General features: G+C 47.9%; 1 protein-coding gene across 1 annotated transcript in view; it reads right to left on the bottom strand.

Annotated features, from left to right (window-relative positions):
* The window catches only part of SLC23A1 (solute carrier family 23 member 1), a 684016-nt gene extending 670837 nt beyond the window's left edge, over window positions 1–13179 (bottom strand). Inside the window, exons 1-3 of the mRNA XM_089660642.1 lie at window positions 13099–13179; window positions 12033–12190; window positions 9652–9740 (exon numbers count right to left, since the gene is read on the bottom strand). Coding sequence (XP_089516768.1) covers window positions 9652–9740; window positions 12033–12190; window positions 13099–13179 — 328 coding nt within the window. The remainder of the gene's footprint in view (window positions 1–9651; window positions 9741–12032; window positions 12191–13098) is intronic.
* Between the last annotated feature and the right edge of the window lie 12747 nt (window positions 13180–25926).

Below are 25926 nucleotides of genomic sequence, written 5' to 3'. Positions count from 1 at the left end.
AGGAGTAGGCGAGGTCAGACTAGCCGGGTCGGTATTGTGCGGGCAGCATGGTACTGGGGGAGTAAGCGGAGAATGGTCGGGGTCACAAGCCAGGTTCAGCAGGTAGCGGGCAGCGTGGTACCGAGGGTCAGGCAGAGGGATGGTCAGGAACGAGCCGGAGTCAGAGCAGGAGATGGTCAGCATAAAACAGAACAGGCAGAGTTTGGCAACAAGGAAACGTACTACAGGACAGGAAACAAGACCTTGCGGCAACTTGGAGATGCACAGGGCAGCTTTAAATAGAGCGCCCTGCTCTCCCATTGGTGCGGCCGCGATCGCTACTGCACATGCGCGGCTGCCGCTGCGATCGCCGAGGACTCTGCGCTCGCCGGCTGGGATGGATCGGCAGTCTGCGCATGCGCGCACCGCCGAGGACCCGGGATCCCTGACATTGCCCCCCCCTACGGGCAACCTCCGGATGCCCAACCGACCCCTACTCAACGGCTGGTTCTGAAAAAATTCCCGCACAAGCCTTGGGGCGTGCACATTTTGGGCCGGCTCCCATGAATTTTCCTCCGCCCCATATCCTTTCCATTTAACCAGAAACTGAGTTTGGCCTCCCCTCTTCCTACAATCTAAGATAGCTTCAAATTCCTCCTCCCCATCCACGTTTACTGCCTCCGGTGGTTTAGACCTTCGATCCGGGAAGGGGTCTGGAGTTGCTGGTTTCAACAGGGACACATGGAAGACCGGATGAACCTTCATAGACTCGGGCAGTGCCAGCTCGTATGCCACCTCGTTGATCCTACGTTTGACCCGAAAAGGCCCCAAGAATTTGGGAGCCAATTTCTTTGAAGGGTAGGACATTTTTAAATTTGCGGTGGACAACCAAACCTGGTCCTCTGGCTGCAAACTCAATTCCCCTCTTCTTTTCCTATCAAATGCCCTCTTATTGTCATCCTGGGCCCTGGCCATTGCTTCCTGCAATACCTTGCTATTGGCTGACAGAAAGGTCAACATATCCTGCGTGGCTGGGACTGCGACCTCCGGGATTAGATCTGGCAGGAATACAGGGTGGAACCCATAGTTCGCAAAAAATGGGGACTGTCTAGTAGCAGAGTGACTTGCATTGTTGTATGCGAATTCCGCAAGCGGCAGGAGAGTAAACCAGTCATCTTGGAGGAAGGTGGTATAGCACCTGAGGTACTGCTCTAGGGTCTGGTTTGTACACTCCGTCTGGCCATTGGTCTGTGGGTGATAAGCTGAAGAAAACGATAACTTAATTCCCAGGGTTTCACATAGAGCTTTCCAGAACCTGGACGTAAACTGAACCCCTCTGTCAGATACAATATCCCTGGGAATTCCGTGGAGTCTTACCACTTCCTTAATAAACACACGTGCTGTCTCAAGGGCCGTAGGTGTGTCCTTTAGAGGTACAAAATGGGCCATTTTGGACAGGCGGTCGACAATCACGAAGATTGCTGTGTGGTCCTGAGAGGGTGGAAGTTCCACAATAAAATCAATGGAAATCATGGTCCATGGCCTGTCGGGTATGGGTAATGGGCGCAAGAGGCCCCAAGCTTTATTCCTAGTGGGTTTGTTTCTCTGACAAACGGGACAGGTCTTTATGTAGGTTTCACACTCTCTGGCCATATTAGGCCACCAGAAAGTACGCTGCAGCAGCTCCAAGGTCTTGCGTACCCCAAAGTGCCCGGCCAGCGGGTGATCATGGCAGTATCCTAATACCAATGTACAGGCCTCCTCAGGGACCACAATCTGATCCTCCTTCCAGAAAAGTCCTTCCCTATTTAGTAAGGGGACACCGGGTGGACCTTGCATCCCTACGGACGCGGTCTGCAGTTGCGAATGGAGCTCTGATTGGAGGGCTAGGAAATTTCCTGGGGACAGGATAGTGTCTGGCTTGGGATTCTCTTCGGGATCCCCAAACATGCGGGAGAGCGCGTCTGGTTTTGTGTTCTTAGACCCTGGCCTATAGGTTATATGGAAAAAGAACCGTGAAAAGAACAGCGCCCACCTGGCTTGACGTGGCCTCAGACGTTTAGCTGTCCTCAGATATTCTAGGTTCTTATGATCCGTAAAAATCAATATTGGGTGTACCGCTCCCTCTAACAAGTATCTCCATTCCTCTAGTGCCACCTTGATCGCCAAGAGCTCCCGATCCCCGATATCCTAATTCCTTTCCGCAGGAGTTAGTTTCCTGGAGAAGAAAGCCACCGGGTGCATGAGCTCTTTGATGCCCTTCCTCTGGGACAGGATCGCCCCGACCGCATTCTCGGATGCGTCCACCTCCAAGATATATGGCAAGGATGAATCAGGGTGGCTCAAAATAGGAGCTGCCGTAAACAATTCTTTTAAGGTTTCGAAAGCCCTCTGTGCCTCAGGTGTCGATTGGAAGCGAACCCCCTGCCTGGTCAGCTGGGTGATCGGGGACACTAGGCCCGAAAAGTTCTTAATGAACTTTCTGTAAAAGTTCGCGAAGCCGATGAAGCGTTGGACCTCTTTCTTGTCGGTGGGGGCTGGCCAATCTAAAATGGCCGAAACCTTTTGGGGATCCATGGCTATTCCCGTGGGAGAGATGGTTAGACCCAGAAACGAAATACTACTTTGTTCAAAGCAGCATTGTCTGCCTTGGCATATAAGCTGTGTTGGCGGAGCCGTTCTAACACACGCCTCACGTGACCTCTATGGTTCTCCAAGGTTGGGGAAAAAACAAGGATATCGTCCAGGTATACGATGACGAAGATATCTAGGTAGTCTCTGAACACATCGTTTATGAAATGCTGGAAGGTGGCAGGGGCGTTGCATAGGCCGAAGGGCATAACCAAATATTCATAGTGTCCGAATCTGGTACGGAATGCTGTCTTCCACTCGTCCCCCTCTCTGATACGGACTAAATTATAGGCACCTCTCAAGTCTAGTTTCGTGAAGACAGATGCTGACTTCAGCCTCTGAAAAAGTTCAAGGACTAGTGGTAGCGGGTAACGTTTTTTTACTGTGACTTTATTCAAGTCCCGGTAATCTACGCAGGGCCGGAGGGACTTGTCCTTTTTCTCCACAAAGAAAATGCCCGCCCCGGCTGGTGACGTGGAGGGTCTAATAAACCCCTTATGGAGGTTTTCATCGATGTATTCTTTTAGTACCCCTAACTCCCGTTCGAATAAGGGGAATATCCGCCCAAATGGGATTTCCGACCCTGGGAGGAGATCAATTGGGCAGTCATAAGCTCGGTGCGGGGGGAGAGTGTCCGACCCCCGCTTGCTAAATACATCCAAAAAACTATGGTAGGCTGAAGGAATGACTTGCGCCAGCTCCGCATCTGTCTCTAGACACAACAAAGTCGGCGGAATCGGGGGGATCTTAGGGAGGCAATGCTGCTGGCAGTATGTGGAGAGGAACTGCATAGAACCCGCCTTCCAATCCACCTGGGGATTATGAGCTCATAACCACGGGAGCCCCAAAATAATTGGAAATAATGGGGATGCTATGGCGTCCAACCGAAGAAGTTCTTCATGATGGGTCGATACCGTAGTACGGATAGCTGGGGTCACGTGGTCCACCACCCCTGACTTAATACGTGACCCATCTGCTAGAAAAATATTCAATCCCACCTCCTTGGTTTGTAGAGGAATTTGTTACTGAACTGCAAAGTCTAAATCTATGAAGCAACTACACGCCCCAGAATCCACAATAGCCGTGGTCACCACTGTTCTCCCCGGTAGCTGAAGTGACACAGGTACCGCTAGATAACTAGTGTTGCCCACACTGTTAGAAGTGACCGTAGAGAAAACAGCAGAACACTTACCCCTCTTGGCTGGACAGGTACGTACCACATGGCCTGCTCCCCCACAGTAGAGGCAGAGATGGTTGGTAAGACGCCTCTGGCGTTCCTCAGGTGTAAGTGTCGGCCGGATCCTTCCCGATAGCCCAGTCTCGGGTGTATCCATAGCATCCTGATTCTGGCTTGCCGGCTGCAACTGGGTTGAAGCCTGAGGGGGTGTTCCCGTTGGTCCTTGTCCTTGGTTGCACCTTTCCTGCCTGTGCTCCCGCAACCGGCGGTCAATTCGAATAGTCAAAGCTATTAAGGCCTCCAAAGTGCTAGGTATGTCTATTCGGGCCAATTCGTCCTTCAGGGATTCAGCTAACCCTACGCGGAACTGGTGGTGCAGAGCCGCCTCGTTCCATTGGCTGTCACTATGCCAACGCCTGAATTCAGCGGCATAGTCCTCCACTGTCCGGTGACCCTGCCTGAGTGTATATAGGGCCCTCTCTGCCATTGCGGTGGGCAGCGGATCGTCATACAAGAGGGCCATAGCCTCAAAGAATACTGTTACCGACTTCAATAGTGGGTCTCGATTCTCTCAGAGCCGGTGGGCCCAGTCCTGGGGTCCCCCCTGTAGTAGGGAAATAATGAACCCTACCCTCACCGATTCGGAGGAAAAGGTCCGAGGCTGGAGGTCAAAGTAAAGCTGACAGGAGTTACGAAAGGCCCTGAATCTACTTCGGTCTCCAGAAAAATGCTCCGGTGTGGGGACACGGGGTTCTGGTGCGGGTAACAACCCCGGTGTCTCCCTAGTGGGTTCCCCAGGCCCCCTGGTAGAGGTAGCTAAGGTCTGCATGCGACTGTCCAATTCCGTATAACCTTCCTGTAGGCCCCTAATTCCCAGTGTAAGGGTCTCCATCTGTTGGCAGATGTCGTTCAGAGGGGAAGTTCCCCTTCCAGGCTCAGTCATGGCCGCAAGGTACTGTCAGGCTCCGCCCAACGGGATCTCTAGTGGTCCACAGCACGGGGTTTCCCAGGACGAGGAGTCTAAGTCCCAGTCTGCCTTTTCACCAGGGCCCCTGATGGTGGGGATGGACTTGGTGCAAGACTAAAACCAGGTCGCGTTCCTGGGCACCCCCGGAGGCGGCAGAGGGGTCCCGCTGAGGGTATGTGCCCGGGTTGAGCCTGCTGTGAAGGGGACGACAGATCCCGATCTGAGCGGGATGGATGGGATGACAGATCCCGATCCGAGCGGGATGGATGGGCGACTGTCAGGAGTAGGCGAGGTCAGACTAGCTGGGTCGGTATTGTGCGGGCAGCGTGGTACTGGGAGAGTAAGCGGAGAATGGTCGGGGTCACAAGCCAGGTTCAGCAGGTAGCGGGCAGCGTGGTACCGAGGGTCAGGCAGAGGGATGGTCAGGAACGAGCCGGGGTCAGAGCAGGAGATGGTCAGCATAAAACAGAACAGGCAGAGTTTGGCAACAAGGAAACGTACTACAGGACAGGAAACAAGACCTTGCGGCAACTTGGAGATGCACAGGGCAGCTTTAAATAGAGCGCCCTGCTCTCCCATTGGTGCGGCCGTGATCGCTACTGCGCATGCGCGGCCGCCGCCGCGATCGCCGAGGACTCTGCGCTCGACGGCTGGGACGGATCGGCAGTCTGCGCATGCGCGCACCGCCGAGGACCCGGGATCCCTGACACTAATCAACAGCCAAGCACCGAGACAAGTCAGGGAGCCCACTCATGTCCATCCTAACACAAAAATCATACAATAATCCAACAGTCTGAAAAAGTGGAATTCATCTCTCCATAGATTTCTTGAGGGAGATTGTTGATAAATATTTATGTCCTAAGTGGAGGAGCTTCTTCAACCCAGTCTGCAGGAGTGCCCCATATTTCCTCTGACCATTAACCTTTATAAAATTAATATTACACCTTTCCATCCACTCCAGAAGGGAAGCTGTATTGTCCTTACTCAGGTAATTAATCCAAGCCTCACAACAATGTAATGTTCATTACATTGTTGTCCATCATTAGAGAATGATCTGCACTCTACATGGGCCATAATCAGTTGGTAGAAGTCTAGCCCCTAGTCCCCTCCAAAAGCCCCTGTCCTGGTTAAATCTGTCACAGTGTCCCTTTAGAAGGCTGTATAATTTGCAGACTGTCTCTGTTAATGTTCATAGGTGATAAATAGGCGATCTATAGTGTCTCTTAGTTCTGCTGCATAATCATTAGAATGTGAAACAACTGACATGCAGTGCACAGTTCTGTATCCACAGATTTGCAGGAAAACCCATCTATAGTAATTAAGTAATTTCATTGTTTTCTCTGAACATCTAAGTTGGCTTTATGGTGCACTTGGGCTTGCAACTGCTCAACAGGCCTAGACTGGGATAAAAAATAGGCCCAGCATTTTATACTGAGCAGCCAATTTCTCCAGGGATCGGGGGAAGGGGGGGTGGAAATGGGGTTGGGCATTTGCGGCGGGCAGTTGCTGACGGGATAATCATAGAGCTGGCTGTAATGTAAAGGGGCACTGTGATATAAAAAGAGGACTGCACTTTAAAGGGGCTCTGTATTGATTACAGTGCCCCTTTACAGTGCAGTCCCCATTATATCACAGTACCCCTTTACATTACAGTGCCCCTAGCACAGTGCCACTTGCGACTTATGACTATGGCCCCCCCTTTTTTCCTCTCTTTACCTTTACCTCTAATCGCAGTGCCCCCTATATATTTAGCAGAGACTTCCCAATCCATCAAAGAGATATCCCCATATAGCAAAGAGACAGCCCAGTCCAGCAAAAAGACACCACCATCCAGTAAAGAGACATCGCGATCCAGTAAAGAGACATCCCAATCCAGCAAATAGACAACCTAGACCAGCAATGAGACATCCCAATCCAGCAAGAGAAAGCCCTATCCACTCCCGCTACAGAGTGGACTGTAACACCAAATCAGTGTAGGGTTCAGTGCATCACCTTCCTCCCAGCGTATGATGGTCCTCTCCACCCCCCGTGCAGCTGTCACAGTGTGCCAGCCAGTAAAGGACAGAAGCCACCATTGTCCCTTCAGTACAGTGTATCTGCAGAGGCCAGCCGGGGAGGTTTGTGTCCCATGCAGGTGCTTCCTGCCTGTCACTAGAGCTGTCTGTCCTGCACTTTCTGCTGGCCCTGCTTTAGGCACGGCTACAGAGTGGGAGGTGAGCAGCGACCACGGTCTGTGTCAGCTCAGTCTGGACTGCGGTCGCCGCTTACCTTCCACCGTGTGGCTAGGTCATCAACGGGCCATCTTCTTACGACATGCAGCCCCGGCCCACCGGGCAAATGTCTGGTGTGCCCTATGGCCTGCTGCTCAACAATATCCGTAGAATCTGCTCCCTGTACAAAAGCAGGGCTTAACTAAGATATAGGTCCCTCCTTATGCCACTGGCCAGTGGACTATACTCAGTCCCTGCTGGCATTGAGGCCTTTAGAAGTTGGAGCACTCTCTCTCGAACTGAAGAGATTAGTAATCCAACAGGAGACTTTATGCCCCCTACAGTAAAATCCAATATTTAGTAAAGACTAGCAATCTTTGCAAATAAAGTATAAACTTGGTTGGCCAACATACCTCACACCTGGAGTCCTGTTTGATCTCTCAGTCAGGAACAGTGACTCTGGATCTGCAAGTAAGGAACAACTGGTCTCTGGCACACACTCAATCTTTGATGCTCTCAAACCAGTACTCTGAGACTGATAACCAGTGCTTGGTCGGGTGTTCCACAATATGGGTGTAGTACTTACATGAAGCAAAAGCCTTATTCTCTGTCATCTGAGTCAAGCAGCAGCGGTCCTGGACAGTGTAGTTTCTTTCGCTCTCTCCATCTGCACCTTTCCCCAGGCTTACAGCTGTCCCTGGCTACAAATACCCCCTGCTCATCCTGAAGATAATTGAAGTACTAATGTTTGGTTGCTAGGTGCAGGGCTGCAGAGACAGCTAATAAACGTCTACACTCCTCCAAAAACAATTAACACTAATGGAAATGTTTAGGGACACTTTCAGTTAGATCATGGTTCAGCAATACAAGGAGGAATAAATGAATTGCAAAAAGAGGAAAATTCTCCAAATGGGCAAAAGCAGCCACACACACAAATAAAAGGAAGCAAAAATGGTGATTGTCTAAACAACTAGCAATCATAAATAAAGATCTGTAAACATGGGGGTGGGGAAAGTCTCCCGCATTTAAGAAAAACAAAGTTTGCTAAATGAACCTTATCCTTCCCTATGCAGTTTGCCATCTCTTCCTACAGCTCTAAATAACACCAAAAAGGAAGGCAGTAAAGAGGGTGATTGTCCAAAGGACCAACAATCAAAAGTAAACATAGCATTTCCTATTTCACCCTATTCTTTTAACCACTTGAGCTCTAGAGGATTTACCCCCCTTAATGACCAGGCCTCTTTTTGCTACTCGGTGCTGCACTAATTCAATTGATAATTGCGCGGTCATGCAAAGCTGCACCCAAATGAAATTTACGTCCTTTTTTTTAACACAAATAGAGCTTTCTTTCGGTGTAATTTGATCACCTGTGCGCTTTTTATTTTTCACGCTATAAACAAAAAAAGGCCAAAAATTTTGAAGAAAAACAATATTTTTTATTTTCAGCTATAAAAAATATATAGTAAACTCAAAGTTGGTTATAAATTTAAGCCAAAATGTATTCTGCTACATGTTTTTGATAAAAAAAATCCCAATAAGTGTATATTGATTGCTTTTTGTGGAAGTTATAGCGTCTACAAACTATGGTATAAATACTGCAATTTACGCCATTTTTCTGCTATACAGCGCTGCGCTAGTTTAACGGACAATTGCGCGGTCATGCAATATGGTACATAAATGAAATTTACATCTTTTTTTCCCCACAAATTGAGCTTTCTTTCGGTGGTATTTGATCACCTGTGTGGTTTTTATTTTTTGCACTATAAAAAAAAAGGCTGACAATTTTGAGGAAAAAAAAACAATATTTTGGACTTTTTGCTATAAAACATGTCCAGTAAAAAAAAATGCAAAAATCAAATTTAGTCATAAATGTCTGCTAAAAAAAAACCCAATACGTGTAAATTAATTGGTTTACGTGAAAGTTATAGCGTTTACAAATGGCGGGAAAGATACTGTGATTTTTAGTTTTTTTTTAATACTAATAATGGCGGCGATCAGCGAATTATGGCAGCAATCAGGGACTTATGGCAGCGACCAGCGACTTATGGCGGGACTGCGGCGGACATTTTGACATTGGGGGGTACTGACTTGGGGTCACTGACATCCCCAAAAACAGTAATACAGTGATCAGTGCAAAAAAAAAAACTGACACTGTACCAATGGCAATGGGGAGGAAGGGGTTAACTTTATTTTGCAGGGAAGGGTTATAGGAGTGAAGGGAGTGTTTTACTAGGGGGTGGGGGTGTGTACTGGGCGGGACAAGGCTGATCGAGAAAGAGAAACTGTTCTTTCTCGATCAGCTCATCCTCGAGCTGACAGTGAAGTGACAGACAGCACAGCTACTGCAGCTGTGCTCTCTGTCACTGTTTGCTGCCGATCGCCGGGACATAGCCACTAAGGAGCGGCAGTGACCCGGCGACTGACATCTGTGGCAGTGAACCGCGGGACAAATAGGGCGCGCGCCCCCTATTTGTTTACAAAACACACGTTTTAAAACGTGGTTTTGCCTGTGAGTGCCGCATATGCCGTATATGTACAGTGGCTGGGCAGCATGCGGTTAACATATCGACACTAAGGCTGTGGTTCCTCCTCTTTAATAGTGGTGGTGGTGGAGGATCTTATCCATAAAACATTAACAAAGAATGGGGTGAATGTTTTTATTGTTATGAATCTTACAGTTGACTTACCATCAGAAGGACATTTCCATCTATCCAGAGATAGTATAGCTCTAGCAGGGACCAGAAATGCAAATGCACTTGCTTGAAAGAGAGGTAGTCTGAAATACAAACAGTGATGTGATTTTGCATAAGATGTTTATAGAAGTAATTGTAATATCACACATGTTCAAAGTATTAAGCATGCAAGCTTGCATATGGCATAATGATGCCCTTAATATATTGAACAGAGATCTACAGAGTCTCTTAAGTGGTTAGAGATCATTTAAAAACATGACTGCACTCGTATGGATAACATAGTTTCCAGGGGAATCCTAATATTTAATAACGTATTGAAGGGAGGGGGGAATTATTTAATACAAAACACCTACGTCAAAACACGGCAATTTAATATTCCCATATACTTTTATAGGGACGTTTGGCATACAGTAGGTAAACAATGCTTAAAGTGAAAGCGCTGCCTGTAGCACCTTACACTTTTCTGAATAGGCAATGCTCCCACACTTACAGGTGGGGATGTAGCTGCTATAGATATGTGAATACACCTCTAGGTACCTGCTAGCAACTTTCTATCTTTTATTTTAAGCAACATAGTCTCTTTATGGTGACCCTGTCATTAGTATAAAATATGAGAAAGACTCACCCTGTAAATAAATGTTTTAATACCTTTAAGGTGGGTAGCAAATCCAGGCTTCACTCAGTTCAAAAGCCACGGATGCTTCAGCTATGCAAATTGTCTGGCTGCAGATAGCAGGTCCCCTGCTGGGTATTCCTGCCTCTGGCTGCTACCCTACTACAACAGTACAGTAACTACAGTAGTGACATAGCAGCAGGTAGACAGGACCACAGCAATGAGTAGAAAGAGAATAGACTGGAGCCACCAAACAGATCAGTGGACATTATCCACCAAACATATCTTTTTTTTTTACAGTACGTTTCTATCTTGATTTCCTTACATGATTTAAAGTGTTACTAAACCCAGTACCCTGCATTTACTATATCTGGTCTCCCACAGTACACAGAGAACATGGAAGTGAAATTATTTTAGTAAATATAAACTGCTAAATACATTTTCTCATCAGCAGTTAGAGCAGTCTTGTGACTTCAGTGTCAGTGTCCAGCCGAGCACACATAACATAACATAACATATTGCTTGTAGGAGGAGTTTTCATTCCACTCTAGGAAGATGCAGGACCCCTGACCTCTGTCTGGACAGTGCTGATTGGCCCTGTGCTGATCACATGCACTCTCCCAAGAAAAAAAACCTCTCTAGCAATACACACCAAACTGAGCATGTGCAGAGTGACTCCACACGATATGTCTTATCAGGAGATAAGAGGGGGACACTGGAAGAAGGGAAGGATCAAAGAAGTCAGGATCAAACAGTGTTTTTACACAATGTAGAGGATGAATACCTTAGGTTCCACAGTGAGTATAACAAACATGTTTTACTGCATATAAAGACTGATTTTACTGTTGTGGGTTTAGTAACACTTTAAATATCATTAATTACAGTATGTCTGGAGGAAAAAGGAGATTCAACATATGGAAAGGCTTCTTCACAGTAAGAACTGTAAAAAATTACTAAGAGCTATGGAATAGACTACCGCAAGAACTAGTTCTTGCTGTCTCAGTTGATTGTTTTAAAAAAAAGAGCTGGATGCATTCCAGCTAATAACACCAGGGGTAGTTGATCTAAGGAATATCTGATTGTCTCTTGGAGGATCAAGAAGGATTTTCGCCTCTGGGGCATGCTTTACTGTTTTTTCTTCTTCTGGATCAATTGTGGGTATATGGAGGTTTTCTATTAGTTTGAATTTTTTTCCATTGGTTGAACTAGATGGGCTTGTGTCTATCTTCAGCATGACAATGTAGTTTAACCAATACAGAGTTCAGGCTGTTTAATCTGTCTCATTTGTTTATACAAATACATTTAACAAGACAGTGATATTTAATCCTGGCTCACACTTAATGCGACTTTGAAATCGCACTACTTCACTTGAAGTAACGCTATTTCAAAGCTGCAGATCATTGTGATTTGTACCTCTGATTTCTTTGCGGCTTGTGACTTCATTTAACAGAAGTCAATGCAAGTTTCAAAGAAATCAGAAAAAAATAGCGCAGGCACTATTTTTGAAATCATACTACTTCAAAATGCACTGACTAAAACAGTGCTATAGAACTACATTAGATGCAACTTCAGCTGCAATTTGTAAATCGCATATCACATCTGAAGTTGAATGGCGTGAACCAGGGCTTATTAGCACTGCTGGCAATTTTTTTTTGTCAACCTCCTCAAATTTACAGTAGTAAATATTGTTATAACTGTGGATTAAATAAACATTCAGCTCAGATTATTTTAAGCCAAAGTAAATAAAGTGAATAATTCATACCTAATACCAAATGTTGTTTGGATAAATGTAGTGATCCCAACGCAGGTGAATATTGTTCCTATAAGCTGGCTTACTGTCTGTTGATCATTTCCAACACAAAGTGCTTGTGCTAAAAGAAACGGTATAGCAATGGTTCCACTGAAGCATGTCAGATAGTGCTGTAAGAAGGACAATATTGTAACAATGAAAAAGCAATTCTAGGTACAAGTGAAAACAATCAGTGAGCTACTAATATTATAAAGCAAATCCCATGCCTGTTCTATAATCTTAAAATTCACTTAGTTTACATGTATTTGCATTTTCTGTACTTCACAGTAGGTTCAATTATTGCCTCTCCATGGACCAGAGTCTATGATGCAGATACTTAGATTATTATTAATAGGTTCTTTGAAATAAAACAAATATTCCTTTCAAATTAAATTTGTTTGGGAGATAAACAGGTAGTTCCCACCAGGCAGGAAAAAGTGTAAAAGAAATGCCATTGTGTCTTAAAAGAGAGTCAAAACAAATGAGATGGAATATCATAGTAAAAGACTTTGTTGGTAAGTAATGTATTCTGAATACACACTTGTAAAAAGAAAAAAAGAGGATAGGTAGAAAATGAAGGGGGGAAGGAAATAATGAAAAGTGGAAAGAAAGAGAGGAAGAAGAAAAAAGGAGGGGGACTATAGGCAACGTTGAGGGTTTAGGGGATGGTATTTTAAGCAGCATTCTAATGTTTCTGAACAGTTAGTTAGAAAAATAGGTTTGGCATTTTGAGGAACATTGAAAATTATGCGGGGGGAAGGGGGGCATGTATCTTGGAGAAGTATTTTTTTTAGGCCACTAATTTTCCTTGCGTATAATATCATTAAGGGCTTCAACCTAATCAGCTAGAGATGGGGATATTTGTAATTTCATATGTTTTAGAATAAGAAAGAATCTCAGAGCTTATTTTTGTGCAGAAGGAGCTGTGCCTTGAAGACTTGAGAGGACTTTTGGATGTCCTAGGACTTTCACAACTCCTACTCTCAGAATCCCTGCCAGGACTTCCAGAATTGATGTAAGAACCTCCAGTGGTACTCACCGTATACGTGACAGGATTGCCAATGAAACCTATTGAGTTCTTTCGAAAACTTCCAGAGTTCCTGGCAATGGTGCTGAGCATGTCCTCCGACCAAGGGGGTAAATAATCAAGTTCCAGTCCTCAAAGTGGCTAGTGCTGTGTCTTAACACCAGCTATCCTAACAATCATTATATAGGAAAAATTGAGTTCCATAAAAGTTTTATTTGGTGGACAACTCTGCCGTGAATGTAAGTACCCAATTCCTTGAGGCAGCACCAACAGGTATCAAAGTTGAGTAAGAAGATTTTATAGTGCCATGATGGGCAGTAATATCATTGAATAAGGATTTTATAGTTTCACGCTTGATCCATATAAGAAATTGAAAGGGTAGAAGTAAGTGTGAATATCTTGGTCCATGTCTTCACTGATATGGCAGTTGGACATTCTTTCTCCAGCTTTTGCAGCTGAAAGAATGTTGGTGTATATAGCAAATAACGGTTCCATAGGCATCTGTTTTGTTTTGCAGAAGAAACTCATAAAGTTCAGGAGATGTATAAAAGTTGTCAGTTGTTACGCAATAGCCCTGATGTAGCAATGCCATTCCATAGTTGCTGTATTTTGGATTGAATTTTGTTCCTTTTCCAGTGTATATGACTGAAATCCAAATGTAACCAGCTGACGATTCGCATAGCATGTAGGATTTTATGCCAAATCGTGCTCTCTTTGATGCAATGTATTGTACCCAGCTGAGCCTTCCCTTGTAGGCCATTAGACTTTCATCTATGCTGATATCTCGTTCTGGCACATAGCTCCGTTGGAAATTCTTTAGAATCATTTGAGATACTTCCCACATTTTCTTTAGTTTTGGTGCAGGATGAGTAGTTTCATCAAATTCTTTGTTGTTTTTGAAGTGTAAAAATTTCATGATCAGGGAAAATCTGTATTCTTAACAGGACCGTGCGAAAGAATGGAGTGGCAAGTAATTTATTAGTTGTCCAATACCACTTCTGCAGGGGTTTCCCCACCACTCCCTGAAGTATTATTAGGCCCAGAAATTTCCAAATGTCATCTTTGGTCACTGGTTCCCACTTTCTGCTTCTTGGAAACTTCAGATGCAGAGTAGTCAATTGTTGCTCTTGGTACCGGTTTGTCTCAGTAACAATTTTTTCAATAACCTCATCGGTCAGAAATAATTGTAAATATGCCAAGGGGTTGTCATGTTCAACGTCTACTTTCATACTAGATGATCCAGTAAATGGGAACCTTGGGGGCGCTGCCTGATCCGTACCACTGTCAATAGAGCACCAAGTTCGCACATCACTTAGCTCAGTTGCAGAATTGTCGCTGTCGTCACTTTCAGTGTCTGATGATGAATTTCCCCATGAATCACTATCGCTCAATTCTGCATGTGATTCTAATTCACTGCGCTGTCTTCTAGCTGGTCTAAAACCAGTTTTGACCTAAAGGGATTCTTTTTGGATGCCATGGATGTTCTCACTTTTCTAGGCAGAAAGAATGGTAAAACTGCAGGCAGAGCACTGGACAAAGCACTAGGGACAAAACTGAGGTGAAATGGTTTGATACAGTAATGTAATCCTAATAGATTACAATGTATTCTGTGTATGTTTTATTATAACGTTTTTTAATTTCCTGCCAGTTCTGCTCCCTGTGTCCCGACGCTCGCTGGGAACGGAACACGGAAGACAGATGCCGGCATCGGCCGGAGGACACAATGGGAGGACATCGGGGGATCGCAGGACAAGGTAAGAATCGGTGGATCGCAGGAGAAGCGCTACAGTGTAATCTCAAGTGTGGCATGGGGTTACCGCTTTTGGTACTGAAAATTAACCCCAAGCCACACTCGGGATTACCGCCAGGGGGGTTAAAGGCTGCCAGGGCTATAAGTTATATCAGTTGCAGAGCACAGTTATATCAGTTGCAGAGCACACCGATTTATTGTACTGCTTGAACACAGATGAGGTAAAGGGATGAGAGTGCAGGATACTCCAAAGCACAGAAAGGTATTTGAAAACAGATTCATAGGCAATGTCCTTCAATAGCAGCCTGAAGTATTGCTGGAGCTAGAGAAGACAGCCAGCTAGCACCCTTGGAGCTCTAGGCAAAAGATCCTACTCACAATGTCCAAAGAAAGCCCCAAACATTTCTTGTGACACTCTTCAGTGAAAGGAGTCCTTTTCCAGTTCAGCTTCCTAAGATAGTGTCCTCTAGCAAATTTATTTCAGTTTAGGTTCCTGAGGGGTCCTCAGTCAAGCACATGCTGAGGCCTGATAGCAACATCTCTATAGTAACACAGACTGCCTATAAAAATAAATATATCAAGTGTATATTCACTGTGCAAAACAAGATTTATAAATTAGAATGTGAATAAACTAACCACTGAATAAGTGAATAATAATTATCTCACATAAGTGAATAACTAAGTGAAATATATGGAGTAATATAAAAAATAGTGTAGCGCTTCCAAATAATATAAATGCAAACACTTAGATAAAACACACAACAACGTGCCAAAAAACAAAGTGCCTCAGTCACCTATGTGACTAGTGAAAGTGATGGCAATATAATAAATGAACATATAATCATGTGACAAATGAATATCATGCTGCGGTTACCTAAGTGACCTCTAAAAGTGACATAAACCAAAAATCAATAATATGGACCCTTAAATATGGAAATACAAAAAAAACGTGATAGTGCCACCTCAAATCACATATAAACACACTGAACACTCTGATAGTCCATATATGAATTGATAGGGTTTTCAAATAAACATGCAACGTGCAAATAGTGCTTAATCTGTGAAAGTGTCAGCACACTTCTTCCACTCCAGTTGCAGTGCCTCCTCACTTCCTTTCCGAGACCCCAAAGGACCAGAAAGCCTTCAGGATCACCCTGGATCCTTCTCAATACCAGCTGATATCACTCCACCTCCAATATCTCTCCAATATAACCTCCAGGTCCCTCTGATAAGGTATTCTGCAGAATATGTATCTCACCACACCAGTGAGCAATAAAAGAGATCCTCCATAGTGTAGTATTTTAATGGGCAATGGGAAGGTGCCAGTAGAGAGGGAAAGATTGAAGGTGTGAGTGAGGGAGCGTATGATGGAAGAAGAGGGTGACCGTAGGAGTTGTGAGGGGACAGGGTCCAGGGGGCAGGTGGTGAGGCGGGCTTCTGAGAAGACCTTAGTGACCTCTTCAGAAGTAGCGAAGTCGAAGGAGCGAAGTGTCGAGGGGGTTTTAGTGTGAGGAATGCTAGGTGGAGTGGAAGTCTGAGCAGTGGCGATGTCCCTACCAATTGTGTCAATCTTGTTTTGGAAGTGGTTAGCAATCTCGTGGGCGGTGAGTGAGGTACTGGGTGGAGGTGGGGGCGGAGAAAGTAGAGAGTTAAAAGTAGAGAAGAGCCAATGAGGACTGGAGGAGAAGGTATTAATAAGGGTAACGAAGTAGGCTTGTTTGGCAGCGTGAAGGTGTATGTTAGGAAGGCAGATTTATATCGGGTAAATGCTTGTTGGGATTTGGTTTTATGCCATAATCGCTCCAGCGCACGACTACGTTGTTTGAGATTTTTGGTGTGGTCAGTCTGCCAGGGTTGTAGCGGTAGGGGCCTAATGCTTCCTGTTGTTGGGGGTGCAAGCGAGTCTAGAGCGGCTGATAGCGAATTGTTGTAGACAGTAGTGGCCAGGTCAGGGCAGGACAAGGGATGGATACTGTCATAAAGTTGGTCAGCTGCCGAGTGGAAGGGAGCAGGGTTCAAGTTACAGAGGTTTCTGCTGGTGATTGTTTGCCGTTTGGAGGGATAGGTGTTTGAGGACGAGGAGACGGAGAAGGTGATGAGGTTGTGATCAAAGAGAGGAAAGGGGGAGTTTGTGAGGTTGTAAGGAGTGCAAAGATGAGAGAAGACAAGGTCTAGGGTGTTCCCTTCAGAGTGAGTGGTGGACTGGATACACTGTGCAAGTGCAAAAGAAGAGGTTATGTGGAAGAGTTGGGATGTAGCCGGGTTATTGATGTTGATAGGGATGTTGAAGTCTCCAAGGATGATAGTGGGTAGCTCAGAGGAGAGAAAGAAGGGTAGGCAGGTGGAGAAGTCATTGAGAAAGCGGGACACGGGTCCAGGAGGCCGATAGAGATTGGAGAGAATAGCCAGATGCAGTGGGTCTCCAAGGAAGAGAAGGCTATCCTTCTCTTCCTTGGAGACCCACTGCATAGAGGGGGGGGTTTGGGAAGACTTGGAAGGTGCTCTGTGGAGACAGGAGCATACCAGCCCCACCACCTTTCCGACCGCTGGGTCTGGGTGAGTGGGTCCAGATGAGACCTCCATAGGAGAGTTCCGTGGGGAGGCAGAATCTGCTGCTTGAATCCAGGTTTCGGTGATTGCTAGAACCTTCTAAGGGAGCGGGAGACAAAGAGGTCATGGATGGCGGTGAGCTTGTTGCAGACCGAGCGGGCATTCTAGAGTGCACATGAAAATGGGAGGGTGGTTTTGGGGAGCACGGGGACAGATATTAGGTTGAGGGGGTTGAGGCAGTTCACGGAAGAAAGAGGATGTCTTGTGTGTGGGTGAGGTAGTGGAGGACCAGGGTTCGGGGAGATATCCCCAAAGGTTAGGAGAAGAAGGGTGAGAAAGGTGGCATGGGAGTGGGATGTACATGAGCGTGTATGTCTACCAGTTATGGCGTTCGGGTCAGTAGGAGACTGGAGTATCAACAAGAGGTGATGAGAGCAGTAGTAGGGAGATGGAAGCAGTGAAAGTGAGATGTACAGTTGTTTGGGAAGAGCAGAGGGACAGAGAAAAGAGATTTTGAGAACGCAGGAGAGGAATATGAAAAGGAGGAGTAGAGGAGGCATTTTAGAAGGTATACGGAGTGGCAGTCAGGTGTGGTGAGATGTTTTCCAGGGTGCTTGATTGCAGATAGTCCAGCATGCAGTAGAGTATCTAGTTGTTGTATCTCCCTACAGCTAGAGTTCTCATGCTTAAGTTCAGGTTGGGTTGAGTTCAGTTAAATATCTTGTGGCCAAGGGTAGCACTGGCCCCAAGGGATCTATGGCGCCTGGTGGCGGTGTAGAGGGGTAGTAGCATAGTTGTATTCAAGCTACAAGTTCCAATTTGTGCAAGTCCCAGATTGTTAAGATGAAGTTTGACTTGAGGAGATGAGGGATGGACGTCTGCTGTAGAAGTGTTTCCCAGATTGTAGAGATGAAATTTAGCATAAGGCTGTGAGGGGTGGATATCCGCTGTGGCAGTTGAGTGTAGTAGGAGCTAGGGGACCAAGGAACCAGAGGCTGGCCCGACCGCTGTGATGGGGTCAAGTAAGGCACGGGGGACTACAATGTATAGGGTCTCCCAGGTTCTAGGAACCTGGAGTTGGCATGTGTGCATGTGTAGTGAGATCAGGTTCCTGACTCCCCACTATCTGCCAGTCTCCGCAAGCCCTGGGCCGTCTCCCACACTGGCTGTACTCACGGGGGGTAGACAGATGGGCTTCAGGTCCGGGCAAGGCCACATCGTGGTAGGCGGTGGTAGGCCTCACCAGGCCGAGTTCATCTGTTGGGCTCAATTAAGTGGAGGTAGGCCTGCTCCAGTTCCCTCTTTCAGGTGTGGATGGGGAAGTGTGTGTGATGTTCCTTTAAGGCCTGCTGCAGGCTCTCCTCAGATGTCAGGGGTGTGTGCCATCGTAGGCCGCAGCAGGACCTGCCAGGCCGGTTGCTGCAGTAGTCTTGGAGGTAGGCCAAGGCCTAGTTGACACAGTTTTCCTCCTCAAGGCGCAGGTAGGGTCGGGGAGACCATTGGTGCCCGCCCCCCACCCGCTGCTACCCGGACGGCAGCTTATTAGCATGCAGCCGTGCCGATTAGCTTGTTAGCGGGCCCGGGGGACTTTGTTGCGGCAGGCCCTGCCAGGTTAGTGGGCGGCCTTGCCGACCCAGGGCCCAGCGGACTGTGTTGCGGCAGGCCGCGGCGGGCTCTGCCAGGTCGGACACGTGGGCGGCTCGAGCAATCGCTTGCCCCTCTCGAGGTGCATCCAGGGCCCGGCAGACTTTGTTGTGGCAGGCCACAGTAGGCCCTGCCTGGTCGGACACCGCGTCGGCGGAGTTCTGGGCCGCGCGGCGGGAAGCTCGAGCGGCACCGCTCCCCCCTCCAGGTGCGGGGAGGGTCGGGGAGACCTCCGGTGGCTGCTGTGCGCCCGCTGCCTTTGGGTGGGAGTGGGTTGGTGGATGGGATTGTGGAGGCGACCGGAGCTCTGGTCTATGCGGCCACTCTGGTCGCCATCTTCAATAAACAGTATTCCGGCTTAAAATCTCTGGAATTGCACTACCTTTATGGGTGTATCAACATGCTGCCATCATCCAAAGCTCTGTTTCAGAACACTGACATCTATCCTATTCAGCTCTGATTCCCTGCCATCCATGGCCTGGAGGACTAGGGGAAGGGAGGATATTTATTCTATTGAACCCTTAGTGGTAAGAGTATCCAGTTTCATCATTAGGTATTTGAGGGAGTTAAGTGTTCTCATGCAAGCAGGGCCACTGATAAGGGGGTACTCCCGACCTGTAGGGGGCCCGGCCCTCAGGGCCAGTTCACACTACATGTGTTTCTATAGTGTGAACTGGCCCTTAGGACTTGTTCACACCATTTGTGGTGCAGAAACGCATGCAAGAGCATGTATTTTCCTGCACTGCAAAGAAAAGCAATGCCCTTTGCAGATGTGCACAGGTACCATGAATACTTAATTGCACCTCCACACATCTGTCAGGTAGGCTGTCAGGGCCCCGCGATATCTAACAGCGGCCCTGCATACAAGTGGAAATAACTGACTGGGATCAGAAAACAATTTGTAAAAGAGCAATATATTTTATTGATGTGGATTTCCATTTAAAAGGAAAGGAGAAGTGCATGGAATCCACAACTGGATCTGCAAAAGATATGTTCAGGAGTTCAGATTTTGAACTCTTGTAAAATAACAGGGAACGTAGTTTTGGGAGCTGTAACATAAATTTGCAGATCATATGCTTAAAATTTGTGTGTGTGTGTGTGTGCATGTGTGTGTTTGTAACAATTCCTTGCATGAATGGATTATTACAAAAGGATGTTGCTAAGTTTTCCATAGCAATTAATGAAAGGGGTCAGTCCTGTCTGATTCTGTTGGGAATGTAACACTGGTTAAGGGTATGGTGTAGAGAGCCATGATCAGGGGTGGAATGACCATTCGGGCATTGCCCAGGGTCAGTAGGGGACCCGTGAGAGGATCACTGTGGGGAGCGGAGGAGGCAGTCTCAGATCCCGATCCAGAAGTAGCTCACCTGTCACTTCACGTGGTGGAAGAGTGAGTCAGGTGATGGATCTGGACACTGTGCTGGTGATGGAGGCGGTGGGGAGTGGGAAAGTGAGAGGCATATCATCCATAGGTGCAGGGTGTTCACACCCCCCATGGATAATATGTATCAGGAACAAAGTCTGAGGTGATCGGTGCAGTGGAGGGACAGTGACAGCACCAATCTCCCTGCATGGATTTCAATGAAGCAGCTGAAAGCTGCAGGAGGGAAAGGCTACCTCGTTGAAATCCATCCAGGGAGATCGGTGCTGTCACTGTCCCTTAACTGCACCGATCATCCCTGACTGTGCATCGATTTCCCTCCTGGGCCCCCCCCCCCCTCTGTGCTCCTCAGCCACCCCCCCTTGTAGGTCTCTGATGCCTATTCTCTGACAGTATCCAGCCCCTCCCCCCATCCTCCATGGCAGAGCAGAGGAGAGAGGATCTGCTCTGCCTCCCCTGTCCAGATCAGCCGGCAGCTCTGTGATGCTTCTGAATGTACCAGGTCAGTTCTCCTTTTCTCTCTCTCCCCCTCTCTCCTGTCTCCCTGTCTCTCTCCCGTCTCCCTGTCTCTCTCCCCCTCCCCCTCTCTCTCCCCCTCCCCCCTCTCTCCCTATTTCTCTACCCCCTCTCTCTCCTCCACCCTCTCTCTTTCTTTCCCTCCCCCCTCTCTCTCACCCCCCTCTCTCTCCCTTTTCTTTCTTTCCTTCCTCCATCCCCTCCTTTCATTCTTTCCTCCCTCCCATCCTATCATTTCCTTCCTTCCTCCCTTCATTCCTTCCTTCCCACCCCCTTCTTCATTCCTTCCTTCCTTCATCCATTCCCTCCCTCCCTTTTCTTCCGTCCTCCCTTCCTTCCCTCCCCTTCCTTCATTCCTTCCTCCATCCATTCTCTCCCTCCCTTTTCTTCCTTCCGCTATCCCCTCCCTCCCTCCCCTCCCCTTCTTTCCTTCTCTCATCTATTTCATCCCTCCTTTTTCTTCCTTCCTTCCCCTTCCTCCATTCCCTCCCTCCCTTTTCTTTTTTACCTTCATTCCTTCCTCTATCCCCTCCCTTAATTTTTTCCTTCCCGCCCTCCTCGTCCTTCAATCATTCCTTCCTTCTTTCTCCCTTTCTCCCCTCCTTCATTCCTTCCTTCCTTCATCCCCTCCCTTCCTTCCGTCCCTCCTTCCTTCCTCCATTTCCTTCCTTCCTCCATTTCCTTCCTTCCTTCCTCCATTTCCTTCCTTCCTTCCCTCCCCTCCCTTTCTTCCTTGCTTCATTCCTTCCTTCATTCCTTTGTTCCTCCCTCCATCTATTCCCTCCCTTTCCTTCCTTCTTTCCCTCCCCTTTCTTCCTCCATCCATTCCCTCCCTCACTTTCATCCTAACTTCCTCCTTTCCCTCCTCCTTCATTCCTTCCTCCGTTCATTTTCTTTCCTTCCTCCATCCATTCCCTCCCTTTTTTCCTTCCTTTCCTTCCTCCATCCCCTCCCTTCATTCTTCTCCTTCCTTCCTTCCTTCCTTCCTTCCTTTCCCTCCCTCTCATCCTAACTAACTTCTTTCCCTCCCCTTTCTTCCTCCATCCATTCCCTCCCTTCCTCTCATCCTAAATAACTTATTTCCCTCCTTCTCCTTCATTCCTTTCTCTATTCATTTTCTTTCCTTCCTTCCTTCCTTCCTTCCTCCATCCATTCCCTCCCTTTTTTCCTTCCCTTCCTTCCTCCATCCCCTCCCTTCATTCTTCTCCTTCCTTCTTCCTTTCCCTCCCTCTCATCCTAACTAACTTCTTTCTCTCCCTTTTCTTCCTCCATCCATTCCCTCCCTCCCTCTCATCCTAAAATAACTTATTTCCCTCCTTCTCATTCATTCCTTCCTCCATTAATTTTCTTTCCTTCCTTCCTTCCTCCATCCATTCCCTCCAACCCTTTTCTTCTTTCCCTTCCTTCCTCCATCCACTCCCTTCATTTTTTTCCTCCCACCCCTCCTTCCTTCCCTCCTCTTTCTTCATTCCCTTGCTCCCTTTTTATTCCTCCCTCCCTCCCTCCATCTTCTTTCTTTCCTTCATTCCTTCCTTCCTCCCTCCTCCATCTATTCCCTCCCTCCTTCCCTTTTCTTCTTTCCTCCATCCCCTCCTTTCATTCTATCCTCCCACCCCTCATTTCTTCCCTCACCTTCCTTCCTCCCTTTCTTTCTTTCTTCCTTACCTCCCTCCCTCACTCCCCTTCCTTCATCCATCCATTTTCTTTCTTTCCTTTCTCCATCCCCTCCCTTTCTTCCTTCCTTCCACCCCTCCTTTCTTCCTTCCTTCCACCCCTCCTTTCTTCCTTCCTTTAACCCCTCCTTCCTTCCTTCCACCCCTCCTTCCTTCCACCCCTCCTTCCTTCCTTCCTTCCTTCCACCCCTCCTTCCTTCCTTCCTTCCTTCCACCCCTCCTTCCTTCCTTCCTTCCTTCCACCCCTCCTTCCTTCCTTCCTTCCTCCCACCCTTCCACCCCTCCTTCCTTCCTCCCACCCCTCCTTCCTTCCTTCCTCCCCTCCTTCCTTCCTTCCTCCCACCCCTCCTTCCTTCCTTCCTCCCCTCCTTCCTTCCTTCCTCCCACCCCTCCTTCCTTCCTTCCTTCCTTCCTTCCACCCCTCCTTCCTTCCACCCCTCCTTCCTTCCTTCCTTCCACCCCTCCTTCCTTCCTTCCTCCCCTCCTTCCTTCCTTCCTTCCACCCCTCCTTCCTTCCTTCCTTCCTTCCTTCCACCCCTCCTTCCTTCCTTCCTTCCTTCCACCCCTCCTTCCTTCCACCCCTCCTTCCTTCCTTCCTTCCACCCCTCCTTCCACCCTTCCTTCCACCCTTCCTTCCTTCCTTCCACCCCTCCTTCCACCCTTCCTTCCACCCCTCCTTCCTTCCTTCCTTCCTTCCACCCCTCCTTCCTTCCTTCCACCCCTCCTTCCTTCCTTCCACCCCTCCTTCCTTCCTTCCTTCCTTCCACCCCTCCTTCCTTCCTTCCTTCCACCCCTCCTTCCTTCCTTCCACCCCTCCTTCCTTCCTTCCACCCCTCCTTCCTTCCTTCCACCCCTCCTTCCACCCCTCCTTCCTTCCTTCCTTCCACCCCTCCTTCCTTCCTTCCTTCCACCCCTCCTTCCTTCCTTCCTTCCTTCCACCCCTCCTTCCTTCCTTCCTTCCTTCCACCCCTCCTTCCTTCCTTCCTTCCTTCCACCCCTCCTTCCACCCCTCCTTCCTTCCTTCCACCCCTCCTTCCACCCCTTCTTCCTCCCACCCCTCCTTCCTCCCTTCCTCCCACCCCTCCTTCCTCCCACCCCTCCTTCCTTCCTTCCTTCCTTCCTTCCTCCCACCCCTCCTTCCTTCCTTCCACCCCTCCTTCCTCCCACCCCTCCTTCCTTCCTCCCACCCCTCCTTCCTTCCACCCCTCCTTCCACCCACCCCTCCTTCCTTCCTTCCTCCCCCCCCTCCTTCCTCCCACCCCTCCTTCCACCCACCCCTCCTTCCACCCACCCCTCCTTCCTTCCTTCCTCCCACCCCTCCTTCCTCCCACCCCTCCTTCCTTCCTTCCTCCCACCCCTCCTTCCTTCCACCCCTCCTTCCACCCACCCCTCCTTCCTTCCTTCCTCCCACCCCTCCTTCCTCCCACCCCTCCTTCCTTCCTTCCTCCCACCCCTCCTTCCTCCCACCCCTCCTTCCTTCCTTCCTCCCACCCCTCCTTCCTTCCACCCCTCCTTCCACCCACCCCTCCTTTCTTCCTTCCTCCCACCCCTCCTTCCTCCCACCCCTCCTTCCTTCCTTCCTCCCACCCCTCCTTCCTCCCACCCCTCCTTCCTTCCTTCCTCCCACCCCTCCTTCCTTCCACCCCTCCTTCCACCCACCCCTCCTTCCTTCCTTCCTCCCACCCCTCCTTCCTTCCACCCCTCCTTCCACCCACCCCTCCTTCCTTCCTTCCTCCCACCCCTCCTTCCTCCCACCCCTCCTTCCTTCCTTCCTCCCACCCCTCCTTCCTTCCACCCCTCCTTCCACCCACCCCTCCTTCCTTCCTTCCTCCCACCCCTCCTTCCTCCCACCCCTCCTTCCTTCCTTCCTCCCACCCCTCCTTCCTCCCACCCCTCCTTCCTTCCTTCCTTCCTTCCACCCCTCCTTCCTTCCTTCCTTCCACCCCTCCTTCCTTCCTTCCTTCCTCCCACCCCTCCTTCCTTCCTTCCTCCCACCCCTCCTTCCTTCCTTCCTCCCACCCCTCCTTCCTTCCTTCCACCCCTCCTTCCTCCCACCCCTCCTTCCTTCTTCCTCCCACCCCTCCTTCCTTCCTTCCTTCCTTCCTTCCTCCCACCCCTCCTTCCTTCCTGTAAGGGAAAATGGAGCAGCCTTTTCTAGATATAAATATGAAATACATTGGTATTGAATTAGATGGCCTAACAACCTATTTCCCTCTCCTGCTGGCACATTTGGCACTTCAGTTCTACTTCCATTTCTGCAGCATTCACACCACCTATTGTCTACAAGATTATTATCACAGCCTTTGAAGACCTGTTAAACCCAAAGGACAATGGAAGTAACAATAACATTTGGATAACTATTCGCATCTCAATGAGTTACACCAAAGACACAGATGACTCTTCAAAGAAAGATCAGATAGCTAGGTACCACCCACTGTAGAGCATATAAATTGTATTAGAAAGCCTTAGTTAGATAGAGCATTACTTTGAATCCAACACCATGTATTGTTCTGCTCTCCCTGCATGGAGGTCTAGCTACATGCTTGTATAATAAACATCTACTTTTCAATCCGGCTTCAGCAGTCAAAATGTTACTGGAACCCATGAGTTTTGGGTTTCCCCGTCACTTCCTCCCACCCCTCCTTCCTTCCTCCCACCCCTCCTTCCTTCCTTCCTCCCACCCCTCCTTCCTTCCTTCCTTCCTCCCACCCCTCCTTCCTTCCTTCCTCCCACCCCTCCTTCCTTCCTCCCACCCCTCCTTCCTTCCGGGGTACAGGTTCTGTTTATTTATCGCAATCTAATGACAACCCAACATATACTATTGCTCCCTGTTCACTCCCTACTGACACTGTCCACTGCCCCCACAAAATCGTTGTGAAAAAAATTATACAGAAATAAATTGTAAAAAATTATAAAAAAATTAGATAATAAAAATTAAAAAATTCTGACACCCACACCATTGCTCTACTGACACCATCCACTGGCCACCCAAAAGCATTTTAAATTTTTTTTATAAAAATAATAAAAACATTAATTTGTAAAAAAATCATAAAATTGTAAAAAAAAAAATAATACTAATAAAAATGAAGAACTACTGACACCATCCTACACATACAGTACTACTCACAGCCATACACTCCGCACTCCTCTCCCTGTACATACTACCCACTGTCATATACTCCACACTGTACATTCCCTATTTAACATTACCTCATTCTGCACTATATAAGTCATCTCAGACACTATTTAACCACCCAACTTTTAAGCCACACCCCTTTTTTAGTGCAATTTAAAACACACCCCTCCTCTCTCATCCCTTCCTATCT

Source organism: Staurois parvus, unplaced genomic scaffold (genome assembly GCF_062004578.1).
Source record: "Staurois parvus isolate SC_StPar_1 unplaced genomic scaffold, SC_StPar_1.0 ptg001256l, whole genome shotgun sequence".
Classification (NCBI taxonomy): domain Eukaryota; kingdom Metazoa; phylum Chordata; class Amphibia; order Anura; family Ranidae; genus Staurois; species Staurois parvus.
Note: the sequence above shows the minus strand (reverse complement) of the source record. Positions and strands in the feature narration are given on the sequence as shown.